Source organism: Protomyctophum bolini (genome assembly GCF_963924005.1).
Source record: "Protomyctophum bolini genome assembly, chromosome: 2".
NCBI lineage: Eukaryota > Metazoa > Chordata > Actinopteri > Myctophiformes > Myctophidae > Protomyctophum > Protomyctophum bolini.
The window spans coordinates 29,289,848-29,309,910 of record NC_137863.1 but is presented as its reverse complement, the minus strand read 5'-3'; the positions used below and the strand labels follow the sequence as shown (position 1 = coordinate 29,309,910).

Below are 20,063 nucleotides of genomic sequence, written 5' to 3'. Positions count from 1 at the left end.
AAGTGCTATCTAAGGGGCTAGGCTAGGGCAAGTGCTACGGGCCATGGTGGAGTCTGAAGAGGTGGGTTTTCAGACTACGGCGGAAGATTGGAAGTGAGGCTGCAGTTCTGACTGTGATGGGAAGTGCATTCCATAGTTTTGGAGCCAGAAGGGAGAAGAGTTTTACTCTATATAAGTTCATCTTCTACGGAGCATGAATGTGCTCAGCACGTTTCATGGCAGTCTGCCAAACTTTCTGAAATAACGTTCTGCAAATTAAAATTTTAACCTAGGCATAAGGGTGGCACAAAAGGAAAGGCCATGCAGGCGTCACAAAGTTCACAAAGAGTGCATCTTTTCTGGCCATAGATTATTTGTGATATTGTTGTGAGTGCATTTGGAAATGTGGGCCTCTGGGCAGCGCTAGAGAAAAGGCTATAGGGTCACCAAAATAAGTAGGTTGCCTAATACTTTGTAGAATTAACAATGTAAGTCAAAAGTAAGTATACTTTGAAGGAATAACACTTGGTAATTTAACATAACCAATTATTTAGGCTGTAAGCATAACAACTTGGTAATGTTAAACTGCTCGTGGGTCGATTCCCCCCCTATTCCCATTCCACAAATGCATGCTGTTCTTTTTAATAACCATTCCTGCAGTATTCACTGAGCAAACCCCCTCCTCTTCCCCTCACCATGGCACCATTCTGTTTAATAAGCTCCGCCTTAAGCTGCTCTGCTCACTGGACACATGCTCTCCCACTCTCTCTCGCTCTTTCACTCTCTCTTTCTCTCTCTCACTCTCTCTCCCTCTCTCTCAATTCAGAGGAGCTCACCGCTCTCTCTCTCTCTCTCTCTCTCTCTCTCTCTCTCTCTCTCTCTCTCTCTCTCTCTCTCTCTCTCATATACACACAAGGCACTCTCAAACTCTCCACATGGGCTCACTTGTGGCTGGAGAGGACATTTGGCTAGGAGATACTACTTTGGTGTCTAGGCTAGGCTTGTTATTTACCAAAAAGTACCAGACAAAGTCTTCCACCTAGAGCTAAATGGAAAAATAAAGCAACCACAGACGTCTGACCTGCAACTTCCTCCCTCAGGTACACTTTATCCATCCCACTCCCTTTAGTTCTCCCTTTAAATCAGTATAATATTGTTTATAGTGTTGATTGTAGGTGTAGATTACAGAGGGCTGTAATCTCTGTAACAGCATAAGGGCATCCCCATAGCTACTGTACATGCTTCAGTGATCACACTGGTGTTTAGTACTTGTGGCTGCTGAATGTAGGACAAAGGTTACTGTCTAAAAGCTGAACGCTCAAATGGGAGTGGCTGTTTCTTGTTTAACACATCAGACGGCTCTGAAGCATGCGTACCGGTATAGCTAGGCTATTACATGGGCTTTATAGCTTAATAATAAGCATAATAATAAGTTAATATCTAAACAATTTATACCAGTGATCGAGCAACAAAGCTGATAGTGTGCTTACAGTATATGTAATAAACCCTTAAAAACAATATATTTGACACAAACTAATATTCAAAGATTGAAAGGGTTTGCCACTCACTCATACAAGTACAACCAGAACAAATATGTGACATGCCGCAGAGACTGTGCTATAACAGTATACAACAAGATATGATATTGGGTATATAAAATACAGGTTAAGGAAATACAAGTGGTAAAACTCTTTAGCAGGCAGCAATGGAGAGTGTACAGAATATGAAGTGAGAATAAATTAGCAACCAGGATATCGAATATTAAAGAAGTACAGTAGGATATCTACAGTACAAAATGTAATTCATGGAGGTTTGACATAAACAAGAAGAATAAAGACAGTAGCTTAAATGTGCTCTGAGTCAAACGAGCCAATTAAACAAAATCTTGAACTTCTCATCTAGGCTTGATTCACCCTAAGCACCTATAAAAAAAGACCATGAAAATAATAAGCCTACTATGATGTATTAGGATATTACCAAAGATTATTTATTGTTATTAATAACAAAATATGAATCAATCATATAATCAATCAACAATTTGTATCTCTTCCCTAAGGCATTGTTTATCACAGCAGTGTACTTTACATTTTCATTTCATAACTCTAAACTTGAGTACAGCTGCCTTTAGTCCATGTTTGTTATCACATACTGTAGTTTACAGCCAGCCTCTTCATTGAGACTACTGTCAATCAATTTATAAATGAAAAGTGTCTGCCCAGGACACGGTCCATTGCCTTTTCGAGGTGGACCTGTTTTCAGGTATTTGTCAGAATCTCATCTGTGTATGTACATTGTGCATATGGCACTACGCTAAATTGATATTTGCTGATTTCGGCGTGCGTGTGTGTGTGTGCATGCCGTGAATGTGTGTGTCCACGACTCCATGCCGTGTCCCCCTCTTGAAAGTACACTAAATAAGAATAGATAATAAGAAGATAGTTCTGTATAGTTCATTTTACATCAATTTTTTTATTCAGTTTTAGTCAAAGCCATGGTGCATGTGTCATGGTAGAGGTAGACCATGGTCTGCCGTTACATACTGTTTTAAGCAAATCATGTGTGGTGTGTAATATAAGTGATAAATGGGGTGGCATGGGCTCAGGGGTAGAGTGACCGGATGGGAACTGCAAGGTTCCCAGTTCGAACCCGGACTCCCCGAGAGTTAGTGCCGATTCTGCCGAAGTGTCCTTGAGCATGACTCTGAACCCCTAATTGCTCCCGATGTGCAGGTTGGTGCCTTGCATGGTTTCCTCCGGCATCGGTGTGTGAATGGGTGAATATAATCTCTGTAAAGCGCCTTGGATAAAAGTGCTATTTAAATGTAAAATATAATTTTTAAATGGTCAAATGATTGGCAGCAGAAGGTACCAGAGTAGGCATGAACTCTAGTCAATGAATTTAGACCAGAATTAAGCACAGTACTGAATCTGCTCTCTTGAGAGTTTTTAATGATTTGCTTTTAACTGCTGATTCTGGCAGCTCCTCAGTCGTGGTCCTCCTGGATCTTTCAGCAGCATACTGTGTAGACTAGTGAAGATACTAGTCTACACTCAATCCCAGCTCGCCTCAATCCCACAATGCAATACTTTGTTTTCAACATTGGCACAAACGTCAGTAGCATTACAAAGTTATATACAAAAATCCCTACATTTTCCATTTTCCACCTTTATTTCCCATTCCAAGTGCGTTTGTCTATGTAACTATTTTCAACAATGGGATGATATTAAAAAAGCTTGGTGGGCATTTTGAAAGTAGCTCTCAAGTCTAAAAAGTGTGGGCACCCCTGGTGTAGAGCATGACATCACAAACATCATAAAAATAGAGAAATAGAAGCGCTGCAGGAATCAGTCAGTGGCTCTTATATAGATGGGTGCTCTTTGGTGATACAGGTAGGACTATAGACAAAGAAATTACTTTTTTTATCACAAACGTCACGTTGGTATCTCTGGCACTGCCCTGGCCTGGTTTCAGTCGTACCCTGCAGAGAGAGATTCCATAATGCTTTTACTCCCTATTCACCAGTATTCACCAGTCTTCACTCAGGCGCCTGCAGCTGCTGCAAAATGTGTCTGTTAGCCTTCTTACTGCCCCTGTCAATTTTAGAATTCATTTTAAGCTTTTATTTGTTTATAAATCTTTGCACGGGCTGGCCCCTGCCAACAAGTTGCTCCTGGAGGTTCCTAAAACCGACCGATGAGTAGAGGTGACTGTGCCTTTCCTTCCGCTGCTCCTAGGCTTTGAACAGCCTGCCCACCCAAATTAGAAGTGCTCATTCTATTGAGATTTTTAAATCCCTACTCACAAATTCACAATTCCCTTTTTTTCATGAGCTTTTAATCACATTTGAGTCCATTATGTCTTTCTATCTGATTGACTTTGTTGTTGTTGCATTTGCATTATTTCCTTGTTGATGTTTTGTCTCGCTTTGTACAGAACTTTGGTTGTAAATGCCCTCTACCCAAGTGGTTCTCAACCTGTGGGTCGGGACCCCTAGTTGGGTCACCACGGCATTTTGGCCGTCCCCACAGTGAAGTGACAATTTAAGTAATTTAAATAAAAGACCATTACTGCATCAAAGGGCATCAACAAACTATAGGGCTACAAAAAACTGGTCAAACATTGGTCAAATTGTCAAATAATATAAGAAAGAGGCAATATATTTTTAAATAGACGATTTACAAGTTCACAACACCTCGCAACGAAAGGCGTTGTGAGCTTGTAGATCCTCTATTTTCACAATATTTATCTGTGGAACTCAACCTCTACAATTCCCAGCAGTCTGCCGTCTGCGGTCTGCGTCACCCAGGTGGATGCGTACGTGCATCTTACTGGTTATTTTATTCATTTTTTATCTGCTACCCTATCGTTCCAGAAATAGCAACAGTGCTTTTAATATGTAGGAGATGCAGTTGCATTGATTAACTCTTATACGTACTCTTATACATACTTTAAACCATCTGCTAAATATCTAAATGGTACTTAAAATGCATTTTTACAGGCAAAGCTATACTCTACAACCACACTTTGGATTTTCATGAACTTTAGTGTGAATGTTTAGAAACATAATTTTAATTATGTAATATTGTGCCATTGTTATTCGGGAAAATTAATAAATATATAAATAAAACAAAACATGAAATTTATGTACATTTAGGCATTGATAAATTGAAGTTTATTTATTTTATTTTTATGTTCTGCTCTGGACAGTTGGACTTCTCTTCACTTAAAATCAGACCAGTCTGGAGTGAGTGGTGCTGTACTGTACTCGTGCTGTAGTACTATACTGTTACTGTACTGTAGAAGCCCTCCTCCCTGGCCTCTGTGTGTGTGTGTGTGTGTGTGTGTGTGTGTGTGTGTGTGTGTGTGTGTGTGTGTGTGTGTGTGTGCGTGCGTACGTGCGTGCGTGTGTGCGTGTTAGGCTGCACAACAGTAACATGTACGTACGTACGTACATGTGGGACACACATTGTTGTCTATAGGAGTGGCTCGCACCACTCAAAAACAGTGAAGAGAATGGTTTTCATATGAATAGTAGTGGAAAAACATATTTTCCAGTGTATTTAACTCCCACTGTAAATGCCATGCACCAACACAAAGGCAACATTGATGACAGAATTAGTCTTCTGCCAAGGCAGTGCTGAGCAGTACCCTAATGCAAAAAGGCCTCAGGCATAGTGTGGAACTGGAATATGTTTTTTAGATTTATTTTGGCATTTATGCTTCATTTATAGTAGATAGGAGAGTGCATGCAGAGAGAAAAACCTAGGACAGAGAGAGTGCGAGACATGGTGAGAATTGGTATAGAACGTATGACTTACAAGGACCACCACATGGTCAGTGCATAGTGATGGAATTGATAGGATTTGTGGCACCCCCACATAATCAATAGTTGTATCGATAGCATACATAATATAAATAGTTTCATCTGTAGAGAAATGTTACACTTTTATGATTTATTTTAAGTTTACATGTGAATAACCACATGTTTTAAGTTTAGTTTAAATATTGTTATGGTTAAAAGTAGGGATGCGCCGATATATTGGCCACATATTGGTAGAAGATGATATTTGGCGTTATCGGTCAATATCGGCATCGGCAAATAAAGTTTACATTCACCGATGGCAGTGCTGCAGTAGCTAGTAGTGGCTGTTTCTGTTGCACTGGCTATGTTGGTGTATTGGTGGCACAAATGGTAAATAATAAGACCAAAAACTAAATAAATAAATATTTCTATCGACTATCGGCTATTTTCATATCGGTGTTTCCCTGGTTAAAAGTATATAGTTTAAGTCTGTGATTCTAGGAACTAACAAGCTCCAATAACAAGCACACACTAATTCTCAGTCCAAGGTTGAAATGACAAGGCTTTTTTAAAGAACTGTGGGTATTTAAGTATGATGGGAGCTGTCTGGCTCTGTATTGATGATATGCACACGGCTGCCATCTTGACAGCAAGGTGCTACCATAGGTGCAACTTCCCATAGACAGCCCATTCATCCAAACAGAAAAGTCCTATTTAATTGTATTAAATAACGTCAAACTCACCAACATTACAGCAATACGAAAAGCTTGAATTATCGTCTTACTATCTACAAAGTGTTTGTTTCATAAAAATCCACTTGGGAGCTACTTCCTGTCAAGACATTCCTTGCAGATGATTATTTTTGTCAGAGTCAGAGTTTGGAACCACTCGTTATCAGTAAAGCAACCTCCTGCTGCCTCCTGCATTATGTGCAAATTCTAAAGGTGGTGCACATGGGCTATTAAGTGATAGTCAACGAGCACTTCCAAACTCCAGCACTTGGAACAAAATCATCTGCAAGGAATGTCTTGACAGGGAGTAGCTCATAACATGCCTACAGTGGATTTTTATTAAACAAACACATTGCAGATAGAAAGAGGATAATTTAAGCTTTCCGTACAGCTGCAATGTTGGTGAGTTTGACGTTAATACAATTAGATAGGACATGTTCTGTTTGGATGAATGGTAGGCTGGCTGTCTATGGGAAGTTGCACCGAGGTAGCACCTTGCTGACAAGATGGCAGCCGTGTGCATATCATCAATAGTAAGTCACTGGTGGGCGTTGCCAAGCTGCTTGATTAACCTCTGCACTACCCTCTCTACAGTATGATGGACAAAAACTATGACCCAGCTGTCAAGTACAAACTGGACATGGGACTTGTCCATTGTCCACCCACCACCGTGACTAGAGACCAATGGTCAAGCAAGTTGGAGTTCCTCCTTGCTGTTGCAGGACAAATCATAGGCCTCGGAAATGTGTGGAGATTCCCATATCTGTGCTACAAAAATGGAGGAGGTGAGTCAAGACTGTAAAACTAAATGCATATAGACTGATAAATTATCTAACCATGAAACGCATTTAGCAGCACCAAAACAACATATAGTTTTCACATTGTTTATAAAATGTTTTGCAATAATATCGTATTGTTCACATCAAGTCAATATCGGAGATTTAATTATTCCATGGCTCTATAGCAGTGGTTCTCAAAGTGGGGTCCAAGTACACTCTGGATTATGTAAGGGGTTTCAAATGATCCTTACAGGAATCTGGGTCATGAGGGTCCTTGAAGTTAAAAAGTTTGAGTACCACTGCTCTATAGAAATGCTATTCAATTCAGTAAAGTTCTTATGTAGGCCTACTGTCAAATGTTGAGAAATAACTTGTCTTGTTTCTAAGGGGTGTTCTTCATCCCTTATGTCCTCTTCCTCTTTACCTGTGGCATCCCCTTATTTCTCCTGGAGACATCTATGGGCCAGTACACTGCACAGGGAGGTATTACCTGCTGGCAGAAACTTTGCCCCTTGTTTGCAGGTAAACATCTACTATTCACTATAAACATACAGTACATTACAAAGTATCTTATGAGGTGTGATCATTTACAAAATGGTATTATGTCCAATGAAGCTTACAGTAGAGTTACACACAGACGCAGGCATTAAAAAAAGCAATTTTCAGTACAATGACAATATAGATACAGTATCAACAATATACAGTAACTGTACTCTGTATAATACACTGAAAAAAAGAGAATACAGTATCCCTGTGAACGGCAGGGTCAGGATCAGTGCGGTATTGTACTCAGGATGGATGTTATTATGGACCAAGTGGAGCAACCATGTGCGTCATTGCATAACCTCATGGCTACCAGCACAGACCAAGTCTATCGTTATTCTTCCAGGAGAGAATTGAATCTGCCCAAACACCTGCTGCGTGCTCACCCCACCAATTCCTAAACCAATTATTGGCATAGGAATGCAACACAAACAAAATAATCTCCATGAATTCAATGGGGTATATATGTAATTGATAGAAACATTTGTTTTAGGGTGTTTTAGGGTGAACTACTCCCTTTAAGTTAGTATTGTAAATGTTGGTTGTAAAGCAATAATTAATGTGTTTTTACCTCCTGTGTGTGACCTGGCACATTTTGCATGAGTTACAAAAGTTAATGGTTATTCCTATCTGACAAACCTGTGCTCACGAGATTCCAACTTTTCTAGTATGTGCACAATATTAACACACTGTGTCGCCCTGAAATTAATATGTTACAGAATGAAAAAGAAACCCCTAGGTGGGGTTGGCAAAAGGGCCTTTCTGTGTGGAGTTTGCATGTTCTCCCCATGTCCCCTAGGGTAGGTACCCTCACAAAAAACATGCAGTAATCCTGGTCTCTATACTGCCTCCCCCTGGCCAGAGGCACCTGATGGAGGGGAAAGGAACTGGTTGGAATAATGTGTTCCTTCCACACGCTACGTCCAACCAGTCCGGTGAAAAGAAGTTAAGAATTAAAGAGGTTATTTTTCCAACAGCTGGACAAAGTTAACTTTCATGTCCTTCATTTTCACCATATATACCATAGTGGGCAAGATGAATAACTCATATAATCCAAAATCTTTTTTTTAATTTACTTTATTTTCCTTGTAGAAACATTAGGTAAGTTAGTGTAATTCCCATTCTGGGCGGGAACCCCTTTCGGTGTTTTAACCCTTCTGGACGGGAACCTCTTTTGGGGTTCTGTACAGTAGCCTATGTACAGTATTAAAAAAATAAAAAAACATTGATGCTGCTATATAAATAGTTGAAGTTTTTCAGAAAACTTAGGTCAGGGTTTAGAAGGCATCAGTCGGCCTCAGTCCAAAATGCGTTAACACTGAGTAACACATGATTTATTTATTTCCTTTCAGGAATCGGTTATGGAAGTCAGGTGGTGGTGTTATACTCCAGTATTTATTACATCATCATACTGGCATGGGCGTTCTTCTACCTCTTCTCTTCTTTCAGCTCAGAGCTGCCCTGGTCAAGTTGTAGAAACTTTTGGAACACAGGTACGTTGAAGTTTTAAATGCACAACTGATAATTCATGCTTTGAATTCCCATATACGGTTGCATCAGCATATATAATGTGGTTTAAAATCCCTGATGTGTGTCGCCTCGGAAGGAAGTGTAGGAAAAGGAAGGAAAGAGGATGCACGTGATAATGTTCTCCGAATCTCAGCACTTATTTGGTAAAACACGAGATGAAATCGTTACAAAGCAGCATGTAAGAAATGTACACGCAAAGTTGTCTGATTCAACCAAGTCTCCGGAGCCAATGTGAGTCTCAGTTGGACAGCCCCCTTCACAAAGAATCCAAGTTAGTGACAAAGACCACAACTCAAAGTCTCTCCTCTCACCGGACAGGAAATAATTCCCCATTAATCTTTCTCATAGACATTTCAAAAAGTATTTATTTAAAGACCTTTAAAGCCACGGACAAAGCCAACTCGGATCGTGACAAATCATGACAACAAACACAATATTTTGGGCCGAAGTGCCGAACCAATAATTACAAAGAAGAAAAACATGATTTGTCATGATCCGAGTTGGCTTTGTTCGAGACTTACAGATCTTTAAATAAATACTTTTTGAAATGTCTATTGGGAAAATGCATGGGGAATTATTTCCTGGGCCAGTCATCGTCATGAAGGGACTGCAGCGCTCTATAAAGACACAACACCAACCTTGATGAGGCAGTCGCAGTAATGCTTTGTTTTCAAAATATAAGGTTTTCTTCATTTTCTGAAAATTTTACATTTTGGAGTTAGATGGTTTCCTCCCGACAGCAACAACATGTAATGTGCCTGTATTCAGGCCTGTTAAGTGCCGATAAATGTAGCAAGTTTAAAGATGATTTGGTAAGATGTCATTGAATCGCCTTTCGACCTTGTTAAAGGAGAATTCCATACTAAAAGGCTTTCTTACCTTTCTTTGTAGTTGTTACGTCCCCATCAAAGAGGTCCAGGTGTTATTTTGTGCAAAAGCTCCTTATTGGCTATTTCCCCTACCATAAGCCCTAAATGAATTGCATTGAATTGAATGGGATGTATGGGGTGTTGTGCTAATTCGCTTATTTCCATCGAAATAAGTAGTAAAGTGTGCCGCTTGGGTTATTATTTACATTATGAAGAGAGGATATATACAAAGAAATTATAATTTTGAGCGATGGAAATAAGCAAATTAGCACAACACCCCATACATCCCATTCAATTCAATGCAATTCATTTAGGGCTTATGGTAGGGGAAATAGCCAATAAGGGGCTTTTGCACAAAATAACACCTGGACCTCTTTGATGGGGACGTAACAACTACAAAGAAAGGTAAGAAAGCCTTTTAGTATGGAATTCTCCTTTAATGTCAATGCCCATAGTACCACCTTCTGTCCAATTACAGTAAGGCCATGGATAAACTTTTACCTATTGCCCAAACATAGCATTCAGTTTTCAAATTGGGATATGTGGCCAAATGTATGACCAAACATGACCAAAGAAATACAAATACGAAATTGAAACATAAAAATGTCAACAGGGGGGATAAAAAGCAGTCGTTCTCAAACATTTTCATCTCAAGGACCCCTGAATGTTCCTGAAAGCTGCCTCGATCAACAATACTATGTGTATTTCATTACAACAGAGACCTGTGTGGAGTTTCATCGAAAGACTGACCTCGTCAATTGGACTGTATCAGAAAATGCGACATCGCCAGTAAGGGAATTCTGGGAGTGAGTAGACAAACTGCAGCCTATCCCAAAATGCCATTTGTTTTGTTTTAGTTGTTTTGGGGACCAGATACAAAATACATTCATCAAAACTGAAAACATGATTTGTATTTAGTCAATTTAGCTAGTTTCCATAATGTATGTCGGCGGCAGGTGACTAGAAGCCATAAAATACAAAACCTATCATTGTCACTACAAATGGACCAGAAAACTATTGACATCCACTCACGCGCATGTGCGCATAGTCCGCATACACATTACAATAAATACAAAGCAGTTTACAAAAACAAAATGTTACATAGGCTTCAGATTATCCAAAGTTGTAAAAGATAGGCCATCAAAATGTCAAGTGATCCTGGTCTCTAAACTGCCTCCCCCTGGCCAGCCGGGGCGCCTGATGGAGGGGAAAGGAACTGGTTGGAATAACGTGTTCCTTTCACGCGCTAAGTCCAACCAGGGAAACTCCCCCCTGTCAGGTGTAAAGGAGCAACTTGGACACTCAAGCATGAAGGAAGCATGAGTTAAGTCCGTTGCTCTCCCCAGGTTGGCGGAGGGTGTGTAGAGCCCAGGATCACAGTAGATGATTGACACAGGGGTGAAAAATGGGTTACAAAATCGTGGGATAAAAAATATATTTAAAAAAACAAAATGTCAAGTGAATTGCTTAAAAAATATATATTGTATTTATAAATATGGAAATCAGATTTGCAGATTGACATGGAGGTTTTCCATAATTTATGGAATAGGAAATGGAAATGCTAATATAATAATCTGAAAGGATTGGAACGTACGATTTGTGACTGAAATTTTGTTTTGCAGGAGAAGAGTTTTAAATATAACTGGAAGCATTGATGAATTGGGCAGTGTACGATGGGAGCTGGCATTATGTCTGGCATTATCCTGGATTATATGTTACTTTTGTGTCTGGAAAGGAGTGAAGTCTACAGGTAAGGTAAGACACCATCTCTGCTTTTTTCATTTTTGTTGTGATATCCAAGTGCTAAAGTCACATAGTGTGTCAATTGTGTCATATGCGCCAATCCCGTGGGTGCACTCCCACAGAGATAGCTGAGCACCCACGGGGAACGCGCCCCTGTATTTATTATAATTAATAATTACAGCTTGTGACGAGGTGTTGTAGCTTTCCAAAATATTCCTTTTTCAGCGTTCCTTTCATTATAGACAATCACTGTAAAGACAGTGGAGATATACACTACAGGTGTGTAGCTAGACTTGCTAAAACAGACTATACTACACAGTATGATTTTAAGTAAATATCTAAATATTGGCAGGCAAGCATTCAGAGATTGTGGAAGAGTGTCTGACTGTCTGGCTTGAGAGGCAGTATCAGCCGGTAACACGCAGGAGTCTGTCCCCGTTACAATGCGGTAGTCCCCTGGGAGATACAGTAGATGCTGAAGTGGAGCACCACAACCACTATCAGATCCCACATACCTACCGCACCCAAGCCGTGCTACTCATATGCGGAGTAGGAGGTGCCCTGGATCGAACCCATGAATTTGTGGTCCAAAGGTTAGAGCTCTACCGACTGAGCTACCCGGACACCAATAACCTGACCATGTGTGAACATGGGAGCACGAGTGTAATATTTGGTATTTCAAATAATTTGTCCTCAATTCAGTCAACTGCCAGTCCCATACGTACAAGTCGTACATAGAATTGTAGCTCGGTTAGTAATAGTATACTTTCTGTTAGTAACAAAGACAAGACACTGTCGTATTGAATTTACTCAATATTTAGAACTGCTGGGTTCTCTATAACACAAGACCTTTATTTATTTATTTCTTTAATTGTGGCTTTCGCCTTTATTTTATATTTTTTTATGGAGGGACAGACAGTAGGCTGATGGGGGTGGGGAGAGCGATGCGGTGGGGGCCGTCGGGATCAGGAGTCGAGCCCACGGCACACTACCAGACTGGATTACCAGCCAAGGTTTATGAGAATATACTGGATTCAGGGATCGATTGTTTAATTTATTTTGTCAAGATTTAGGATGAAGACAGTATAGTGACTGTAGTAGCTTGCATCATTTGTCAATCTGTCATAAATGGTACTTCAAAATGTCCTAAAGCAAGTGTCTCACTGAAATATGTAAAACATCTTGGTAATATAAAAAATAACACTAATATAATATTCCATGCAGAGACAACTAATGCACACTGGTTCTCTCATAGGTGGTTTACTTCACTGCTACTTTCCCATATGTGATGCTGGTGGTGTTGCTTGTCCGAGGGTGCACGTTGCCCGGGGCTATAGATGGAATCAAGTTCTACCTCTACCCAGACCCGTCCCGCCTTTCTGATCCTCAGGTAGGATGATGTGTTGATGTGTTTTCGGTTTTGCACAAAAAACTAGGGCTAACAAATGGCCTCATCACATTTGTGATGACAGCCATCTCTGTTTTTAGCCCAAGGAGTGTTTTTTGTGCAAAACAAATGCTTGCAATGGATTCAGAATCATGAAAACCCCCTAGTTTGACCCGTCACATGCTACTTAAAGCAGAATGATTTTTTTAAAACATTTTGCTTACAAATATGTCGTTTATGATTATCTTAAATCATTTTGAGTTGCGTCCTTTATTCCAATATGAGTGCAAAAAATGGCCTGTTCATCATCTACAATGTCTTGGCATTTATTAGTCAATAATAAGATATCTATCAATCTATCAATCTATCAATCTATCAATCTATCAATCTATCAATCTATCAATCTATCAATGCACCAAGTCTGTGTGTAATCCACGTAACTTGAGAACCGTTCGCCCCAAAGACTTCAAATTCAACACACGTGTTCCACACCACCGCAGGGAGTGCAGTGCCAGGTGTCGAGCCGGTTAGACCCACTGCTGTCCAGAACGGGCAACGCTGTAGAGGCCCCACGGGCACCGCTCTAGTGCAATGAACTACTGGACAAATGGCCTAATTAGTGCAGCTGACGTACAAGAGAAATCTTACCTACACTTTTTTCATGATACTCACTGTCCTTGCTCTCTATTCGGTCCCTAGGCCTGATTATTCTTGTTGCTCTCATGCAGTTGTTTTATATTTGTTCTGTTTTAGTTTTTGTTCTGGCGCCAACTGAAAAAAAACCCAGTTTTCACACAATTATTTTGGTTCCTCATGATAAGGTTGGGGTAAACCTATGTAATAAACTGGATACCGAACTAAAATGTAGCCACTCCATCAAAATATTCAAAATATTCAGATCATATAAACCTGACTCAGGATTGCAACAAAAGGGAGACACAGGCACAGTTAACTTAAAAGTGTATAAAAAATATATATAAGATAAATATATAAGATGTCAGTAAATATGAATGATCATCAGTGTGTAAGCAGTGCATGCATGGGAATGTTGTAAGGTGTAAACCAAGGCACACACACACACACACACACACACACACACACACACACACACACACACACACACACACACACACACACACACAAACAAACAAACCAGTAGAGAGGAGAAAAGACTAAGGATCCAATCTCACTGACGATCCAATCAGCCCTAGCAGCGGCCATGTTAGGGGTCATCACCCCCCCCCCATAAAATAGGGACCCTAGGGTCACTGAAAACCAACTAGATCAAACATATATAGATCATCACTGTAATTAATTATAATTGTATGATTATTTTATTAATCATATTACTAATTATATAGTAAAGGTGTGTATCCTCATACGTACGTGTGCATACGAGCATACGTGCGCATAAATGAATATATGTATATATATTTATCCCAGTATAAATGTCTCTGATGAAGCCTCATAGCCAAAATGCGTTCCTTTTTGGTGTGTGCCAATAAAGAAATGGAAATGTGAGTACTTTGTACTCTCTCTGTTGCAGGTGTGGATGGATGCTGGGACACAAATATTCTATTCATATGCCATTTGTATTGGCTGCTTAACTGCACTTGGCAGTTACAACAAATACAACAACAACTGTTACAAGTAAGTCTGCAATGTACTGTACTGTACTGTAGGTGCATGACTGGTGGATTGTAAAAATGTACAATGGGCACATCTGACCTGGTAAACAGATGCAGGACAGACATAGAATTAAGATGTTTGTATTTATTTATTTTTACATTTAGAGCTGATCTGATCGTACTGATGAAGATTGTTATATAATCAAAAGGTTGATTGCTATTAAAGACAGCAGGACCAAGTTTAATTTGTGTCATGTTATGATTGTAAAAACCTACAAAGGCTTGCATCCTGCAGTATTATAATACAATTACTGTACTGGAATCATTTAATGTATCACATGTCATTGAGTGTCACACTAATGTGACATTTTCTTTGCATAACAATCTTATTTTGAGATTGATGGGGTTATCATTCCAAATACAAACTAAAGACATGCTAAACTCCCCATAGTGTACTGTACATGACATACTCTATAGGAGTGTTTATTAGGAGTATCTATTATAGCTATAGGACAGTTCAAGGGAAACTGTTTAACATTGATCATGTTCTATGCATGTAGACATGTATACCAAGCAATTGTTCCTAATGAAACACATTTTGAATTCTGTTATGTGAAACTTTGCACAACCAAAACCGATACTACTGTGACCAAAAATGTGTATTTTAGGGACTGTGTGTACCTATGCCTACTGAACAGTGGGACCAGTTTTGTAGCTGGCTTCGCCATCTTCTCTGCACTTGGTTTCATGGCATATGAGCAGAACATGGACATATCAAAAGTGGCTGAGTCAGGTGAGAATTGGAATAATAAAGAGGTCAGTTGATGTAATTAGACTGTGACTTCACTGGACCATTCTCACATATCCCAGGAATGGGTTAACCAAAGTCCAGCTCTATTATTTATTTGTAAGAATATTTTACACCCCCCCCCCCCCACCCCCCCATGTTGACATAAGATTACCTCAAATTCTACATGTATTGTTGTACTTTTTTATGGAATTTATCGGGTGAAATACCCAACATAAGTGATGGTGTGACAATGTTAGTGTTAATAGTTAATAATAGTCCGCATTTTTGGACTGTTAATTCGTCCCGCTCCCAGTGTGTAAAGCCCTAACCACACCAAAGGGTCGCCATGCAACTCCTTTGGTCCAAACGGTTGCGAGGAGTTGCATGGTGACCCTTTGGTGTGGTTTGGGCCATTGAATTCCATGCGTTGAATCACTAAGGACAACGTGCGTCAACGTGCATCAACGTGCAACAGGACATATCACACCGCTGGGAGAACGTTAAAACCGTCTCGACCCTTTGGTGTGGTCTTTACTTTCTCTCTATCCATGCAGGTCCTGGTCTGGCTTTTATCGCTTATCCTCGCGCAGTGGCCATGATGCCTCTGCCTCAGATCTGGGCTATCTTCTTCTTCGTTATGGTCATCTTACTTGGCTTGGACAGTCAGGTAGGTTTACCCTTTTCCTAAATGTGCGAAATAAAGACATGTTAACGACTTAAGTCCTATTTTTATACTTTGACATAAGACAATAGCAAGACTAGACTATCAAAAAGCTCAGAATGTGTCATCATGTAACTTCTTTCTGTGGTCAAAGACAATCCAGAAAGACAATCCAATTTCTGGTAACTCGTGTGATCATAATCTTTATACTATGACCTTTGTAAAAATTTCTGCCTTGCTCCGGTCAGTGGTATCAAACAGTTCGGCCATTCAATGCTGTGATCTAACCACCCACTTTACCATGTCTGAGTTAAATTAACACTGATGATTTTACTGTGTCGTCATATAAACTGAAATGACACTGTTTCAGTTTGTAGGTCTGGAAGCTCTCATGACAGCAATTTCCGACATGTATCCTGAGTTCTTTCAAGTCGGACATCGACGTAAACTTCTTCTGCTTGGCATTAGTGTGTTCTGCTTCTTCATAGGCCTGGTGATGGTTACAGAAGTAAGATCAAGTACCAAACTCTGATACCGCATCCTTTATTCATGATCAAAATGGTTCCTCATCTCTTATACAACTAATACCTACTCCCAAACATAGGGTGGACTGTACATCTTCCAGGTGTTTGATTACTATGCCTGTAGTGGGATGACCCTTCTCCTCTTTGCTATACTGCAGTCTGTGGGTATTGGCTGGGTTTATGGTAAGTTACGTAAAAAGGAATGTAGGTGTCTTTGTTAATGGTATGGTTCACTGGAGAATACTGTACTTGTGATGACACTCAAATCATCAATCACATTGAATTCCCTGAATGTCGATATCCATCCCATAGGTGCAGACCGCTTCTACGATAACATAGAGGACATGATTGGATATCGTCCGTTCCCCTTGATTAAGTACTGTTTGAAGTACATAACTCCAATAATATGTATGGTGAGTAATTTAAGTTAAAATATTCACCAATCAATTCACTTGATAAAAAAAAATAGAAACCTCTGTTTGAGGAATTTGAATTGCAAACAATTGCTTGTGAACACTTTACAAGATTTTTTTCTTATTCATGGATTAAACTGTTGTTCTCACAACTAATTTCAGGCAACGTTTGTGTTCTCCTTGGTCAAATTTACCCCTCTGAAGTTCAACAACACCATTGAATATCCATGGTGGGGCTACACACTTGGTTGGTGGTTCACTCTCTCCTCTACACTCATGGTTCCTCTTTGGATGTTGTACAATGTCATTGTTACTCCTGGTTCTCTGAGACAGGTACGGTATGCTGTTTGTGTAAAAAACTAAAAACTAAAACATGCCGTCTTTAAATAATACTCTTTGGCAGTGGTGGGAAAAGTACATACATTTTTACTAAGTAAAAGTATCAATACTGCAATGTAGAAATAATATGTTACAAAGTAAAATTAAGTTACTTGAGTAAAAGTACAAAAGTATTGGTAATAAAATGTACTTAAAGTACCAAAAGTAGGACTGTGGTTAATGTATGTTTTGTAATACCGTAATAATCAAAAAACAAAGCAACTAGTAACTAAAGTTTTCAAATAATTGTAGTGGAGTAAAAGTACAATATTTGTCTCTGAGATGTAGTGGAGTAGAAGAAAAAGTATATTGGAATACAGTGGAATACAGTAGAATACAGTAGTAAAAGCACCTCAAAATTGAACTTAAGTACAGTACTTGAGTAATGTACTTGCCTGGTAACTTCACACCACTGCTCTTTGGTCATCTAAACCTTCTCTTCTTTGTTAGCGAATCTCAACCCTGTGCACTCCTGCCATTGACCTTCCTTTGACCAAAGCTCAGAAGAAAGCTCTCGAACAGCATGAAATGGAAGTATGGATGAACCACAAAGACACAGGATCCCTGAAACCATAAGGCCTCAAGTGTATATTTCTTGCCAACCCATTGATGATAAAGTTTATATTGATTCTTAGGTATGATATTTTGTACAGTATTACAATCTTTAAACACATGATTCTTATGTGAAGGTGCCAAATGAATGAACGGGAGGTGGTGATACCAGACCAGGATGTGGTTTTTTTTGTCAATACATTTTTAGTTTTTGGAGGTTGGAAAATAACCTGGCTAAAAGGGATTTGTTTTCAGTAAAGTGATAATTGTGTCTAAAATCTAACTGACATGAATTAAAGCTAATAAAGAACAACGTATATATTTTACTACTATTAGGTTTAAGACAGAAAGCCTGCGGGACCAAACACCATAGTACCTCAACAATGCTGACATTATTTTCATCAGGCTAAATCAACACACATCACCTGTCTGTCTCCAAGGAGTATCAATGAATTTAAGGTCTGGGGACTCAGTTGATGCTTGATTGACAGTGAAGTCTTTGTCCTCGGACCAGATGTAGAGGGGACATGCAATAAAATGATGGTCAAATCACTTTCCTTTCCACAAGAAAATACTACACAATGCATTAATAATGTGAGCTTAACATAACAGTGTGCGTGGGATATAAACTATACCGTTGGCTCTTAAAGCACCTATCTTCATATAGACTACAGTATATTTATACAGTACCTTACTGGTGCTCATAAGATGGCACAATTCCTATCTACTCACTCTGTGTCTTAGACGTCTTTGTACAGTTGAAACAAGTTCAACATTTTAATTCTTTGGTAATTGGTGGTGATTTTGTTTTAATATTTTTTATACAATAACAATAGCTTTTTTTTCATCATGCTACTTTCCAGTTAGACAAAAAACTGTAGTTTATTTCTATTGGCTTGAAAAAATTAAGTAATTGGTTGTCATTGGTAGGCACTCAGGTTTCTTAACTGTTCATAGCCCACCAATTAAATGCTAAGTGGGAATTGTGACATCTCATAATGAACATTAGTGAGGAACTATTATATTAAAGGTAGGGTAAGTGATATTTGTTAAAAGGTTAAAGCATATATTCTGATAGTATTCATTGCTATAGTGTTTGTTCAATAATGGTGGTCTCCCCACGACCCCACCTCTCCAGCTCTGAAGTGAAGTTAGGGGACCTTTACCAACCCTTATCATCTTACATCATCGCAATATCATAACATCATATGCCGATTTGCTCAGTGACAGACAAAACAAACATTAAACGCTGTGCATGTTAATGGCATTTAATGTTTGTGTTAGTGACAAAACAAACATTAGACTCTGTCCATTGTCAATGGCGTTTTTAATGTTTGTCTAGACAAGACAAACATTAAACCTGTATAGTGTATAAAATACATGTTCTGTTTAAGAGCTGGAGAGACAGGGAGACCCGTTACTGCACAAACACTCTAGCAATGATTAGTCTCAGAATATAGTTATTTAGCACTTATTTTAACAAAGGAATATCACTTACCCTACCTAAAATACGGCAATAAATGGGTGAAGAGCTCTAAGGCAAATTTATGCTTTAGTGAAAAAGTAACTTGAGTAACATATCTCTCCCTTTTTTGTCATCTATCTATAAATGCACCAAGTCTGTGTGTCCACATAACTTGAGAACTGTTCGCCCCACAGACAGACATAATAACTGGGTGGGGCATTCATTTCCAACTTGCATTGTTCCAAATGCCTAACGGGCACCGCTCTAGTAGCATAAATTAGGCTTTACATAAATAAAGGCTTATTACTGGATTTTCCACATAGATCTGGGTAGAATAATTTGAACACACTTCTTTTTTGTTATGAGATCAAAGTTGTCAGCCTTCAACAGATGTATCAACATGTTCACATGTAATTAGTATTTTAATATGTTTTGTGACTGATTTTCAAATAAATATTTTTTTTGACAGTGAGAGTGAATGTGACATAATTGGGCTTTTAATTTAAACCTGCTCACAAAGCAAGCTATTCATTCTTTAACCATGAATACAACATTCCTGTTTAGAATGGTGAAATGTACCGGTAATTGTGAAATGATGTGTTTTGCTAAGTATTTCACACATATTGTCATACTGTAAAAAAGTATTGAATCTTATTTTACAGCAACATTTGAAACACTTACTGATAGTCCCTTAAAAAAAGATACAGGTTTACAATTCCCAACAGAAACTACTGTATATTTAAATTCTTTGACAAATGTTACCATACATACACACACACACACCCATAC

The 20,063-nt window shown here is 39.1% G+C and overlaps 1 protein-coding gene across 5 annotated transcripts; it reads left to right on the top strand.

The window, feature by feature from the left end:
• Nucleotides 1–900: 900 nt before the first annotated feature.
• slc6a22.1 (solute carrier family 6 member 22, tandem duplicate 1) lies at nucleotides 901–19,742 on the top strand. 5 transcript variants are annotated; one of them, XM_080776899.1, is made up of 15 exons: nucleotides 901–1,079; nucleotides 6,607–6,797; nucleotides 7,244–7,313; nucleotides 8,784–8,827; nucleotides 10,452–10,539; nucleotides 11,356–11,488; nucleotides 12,732–12,866; nucleotides 14,410–14,513; nucleotides 15,160–15,284; nucleotides 15,836–15,948; nucleotides 16,313–16,450; nucleotides 16,547–16,649; nucleotides 16,779–16,879; nucleotides 17,042–17,212; nucleotides 17,708–19,742. In XM_080776899.1, exons 2-15 carry the CDS (start codon nucleotides 6,608–6,610, stop codon nucleotides 17,831–17,833), a joined length of 1,641 nt encoding a protein of 546 aa, XP_080633025.1. In that variant the 5' UTR covers nucleotides 901–1,079; nucleotide 6,607; the 3' UTR covers nucleotides 17,834–19,742. The 5 variants fall into 5 exon arrangements, with proteins under 5 accessions (XP_080633025.1, XP_080633026.1, XP_080633024.1 ...); XM_080776900.1 differs by having other exon boundaries at nucleotides 7,179–7,313; XM_080776898.1 differs by having other exon boundaries at nucleotides 7,179–7,313; nucleotides 8,687–8,827.
• The last annotated feature ends 321 nt before the right edge of the window (nucleotides 19,743–20,063 follow it).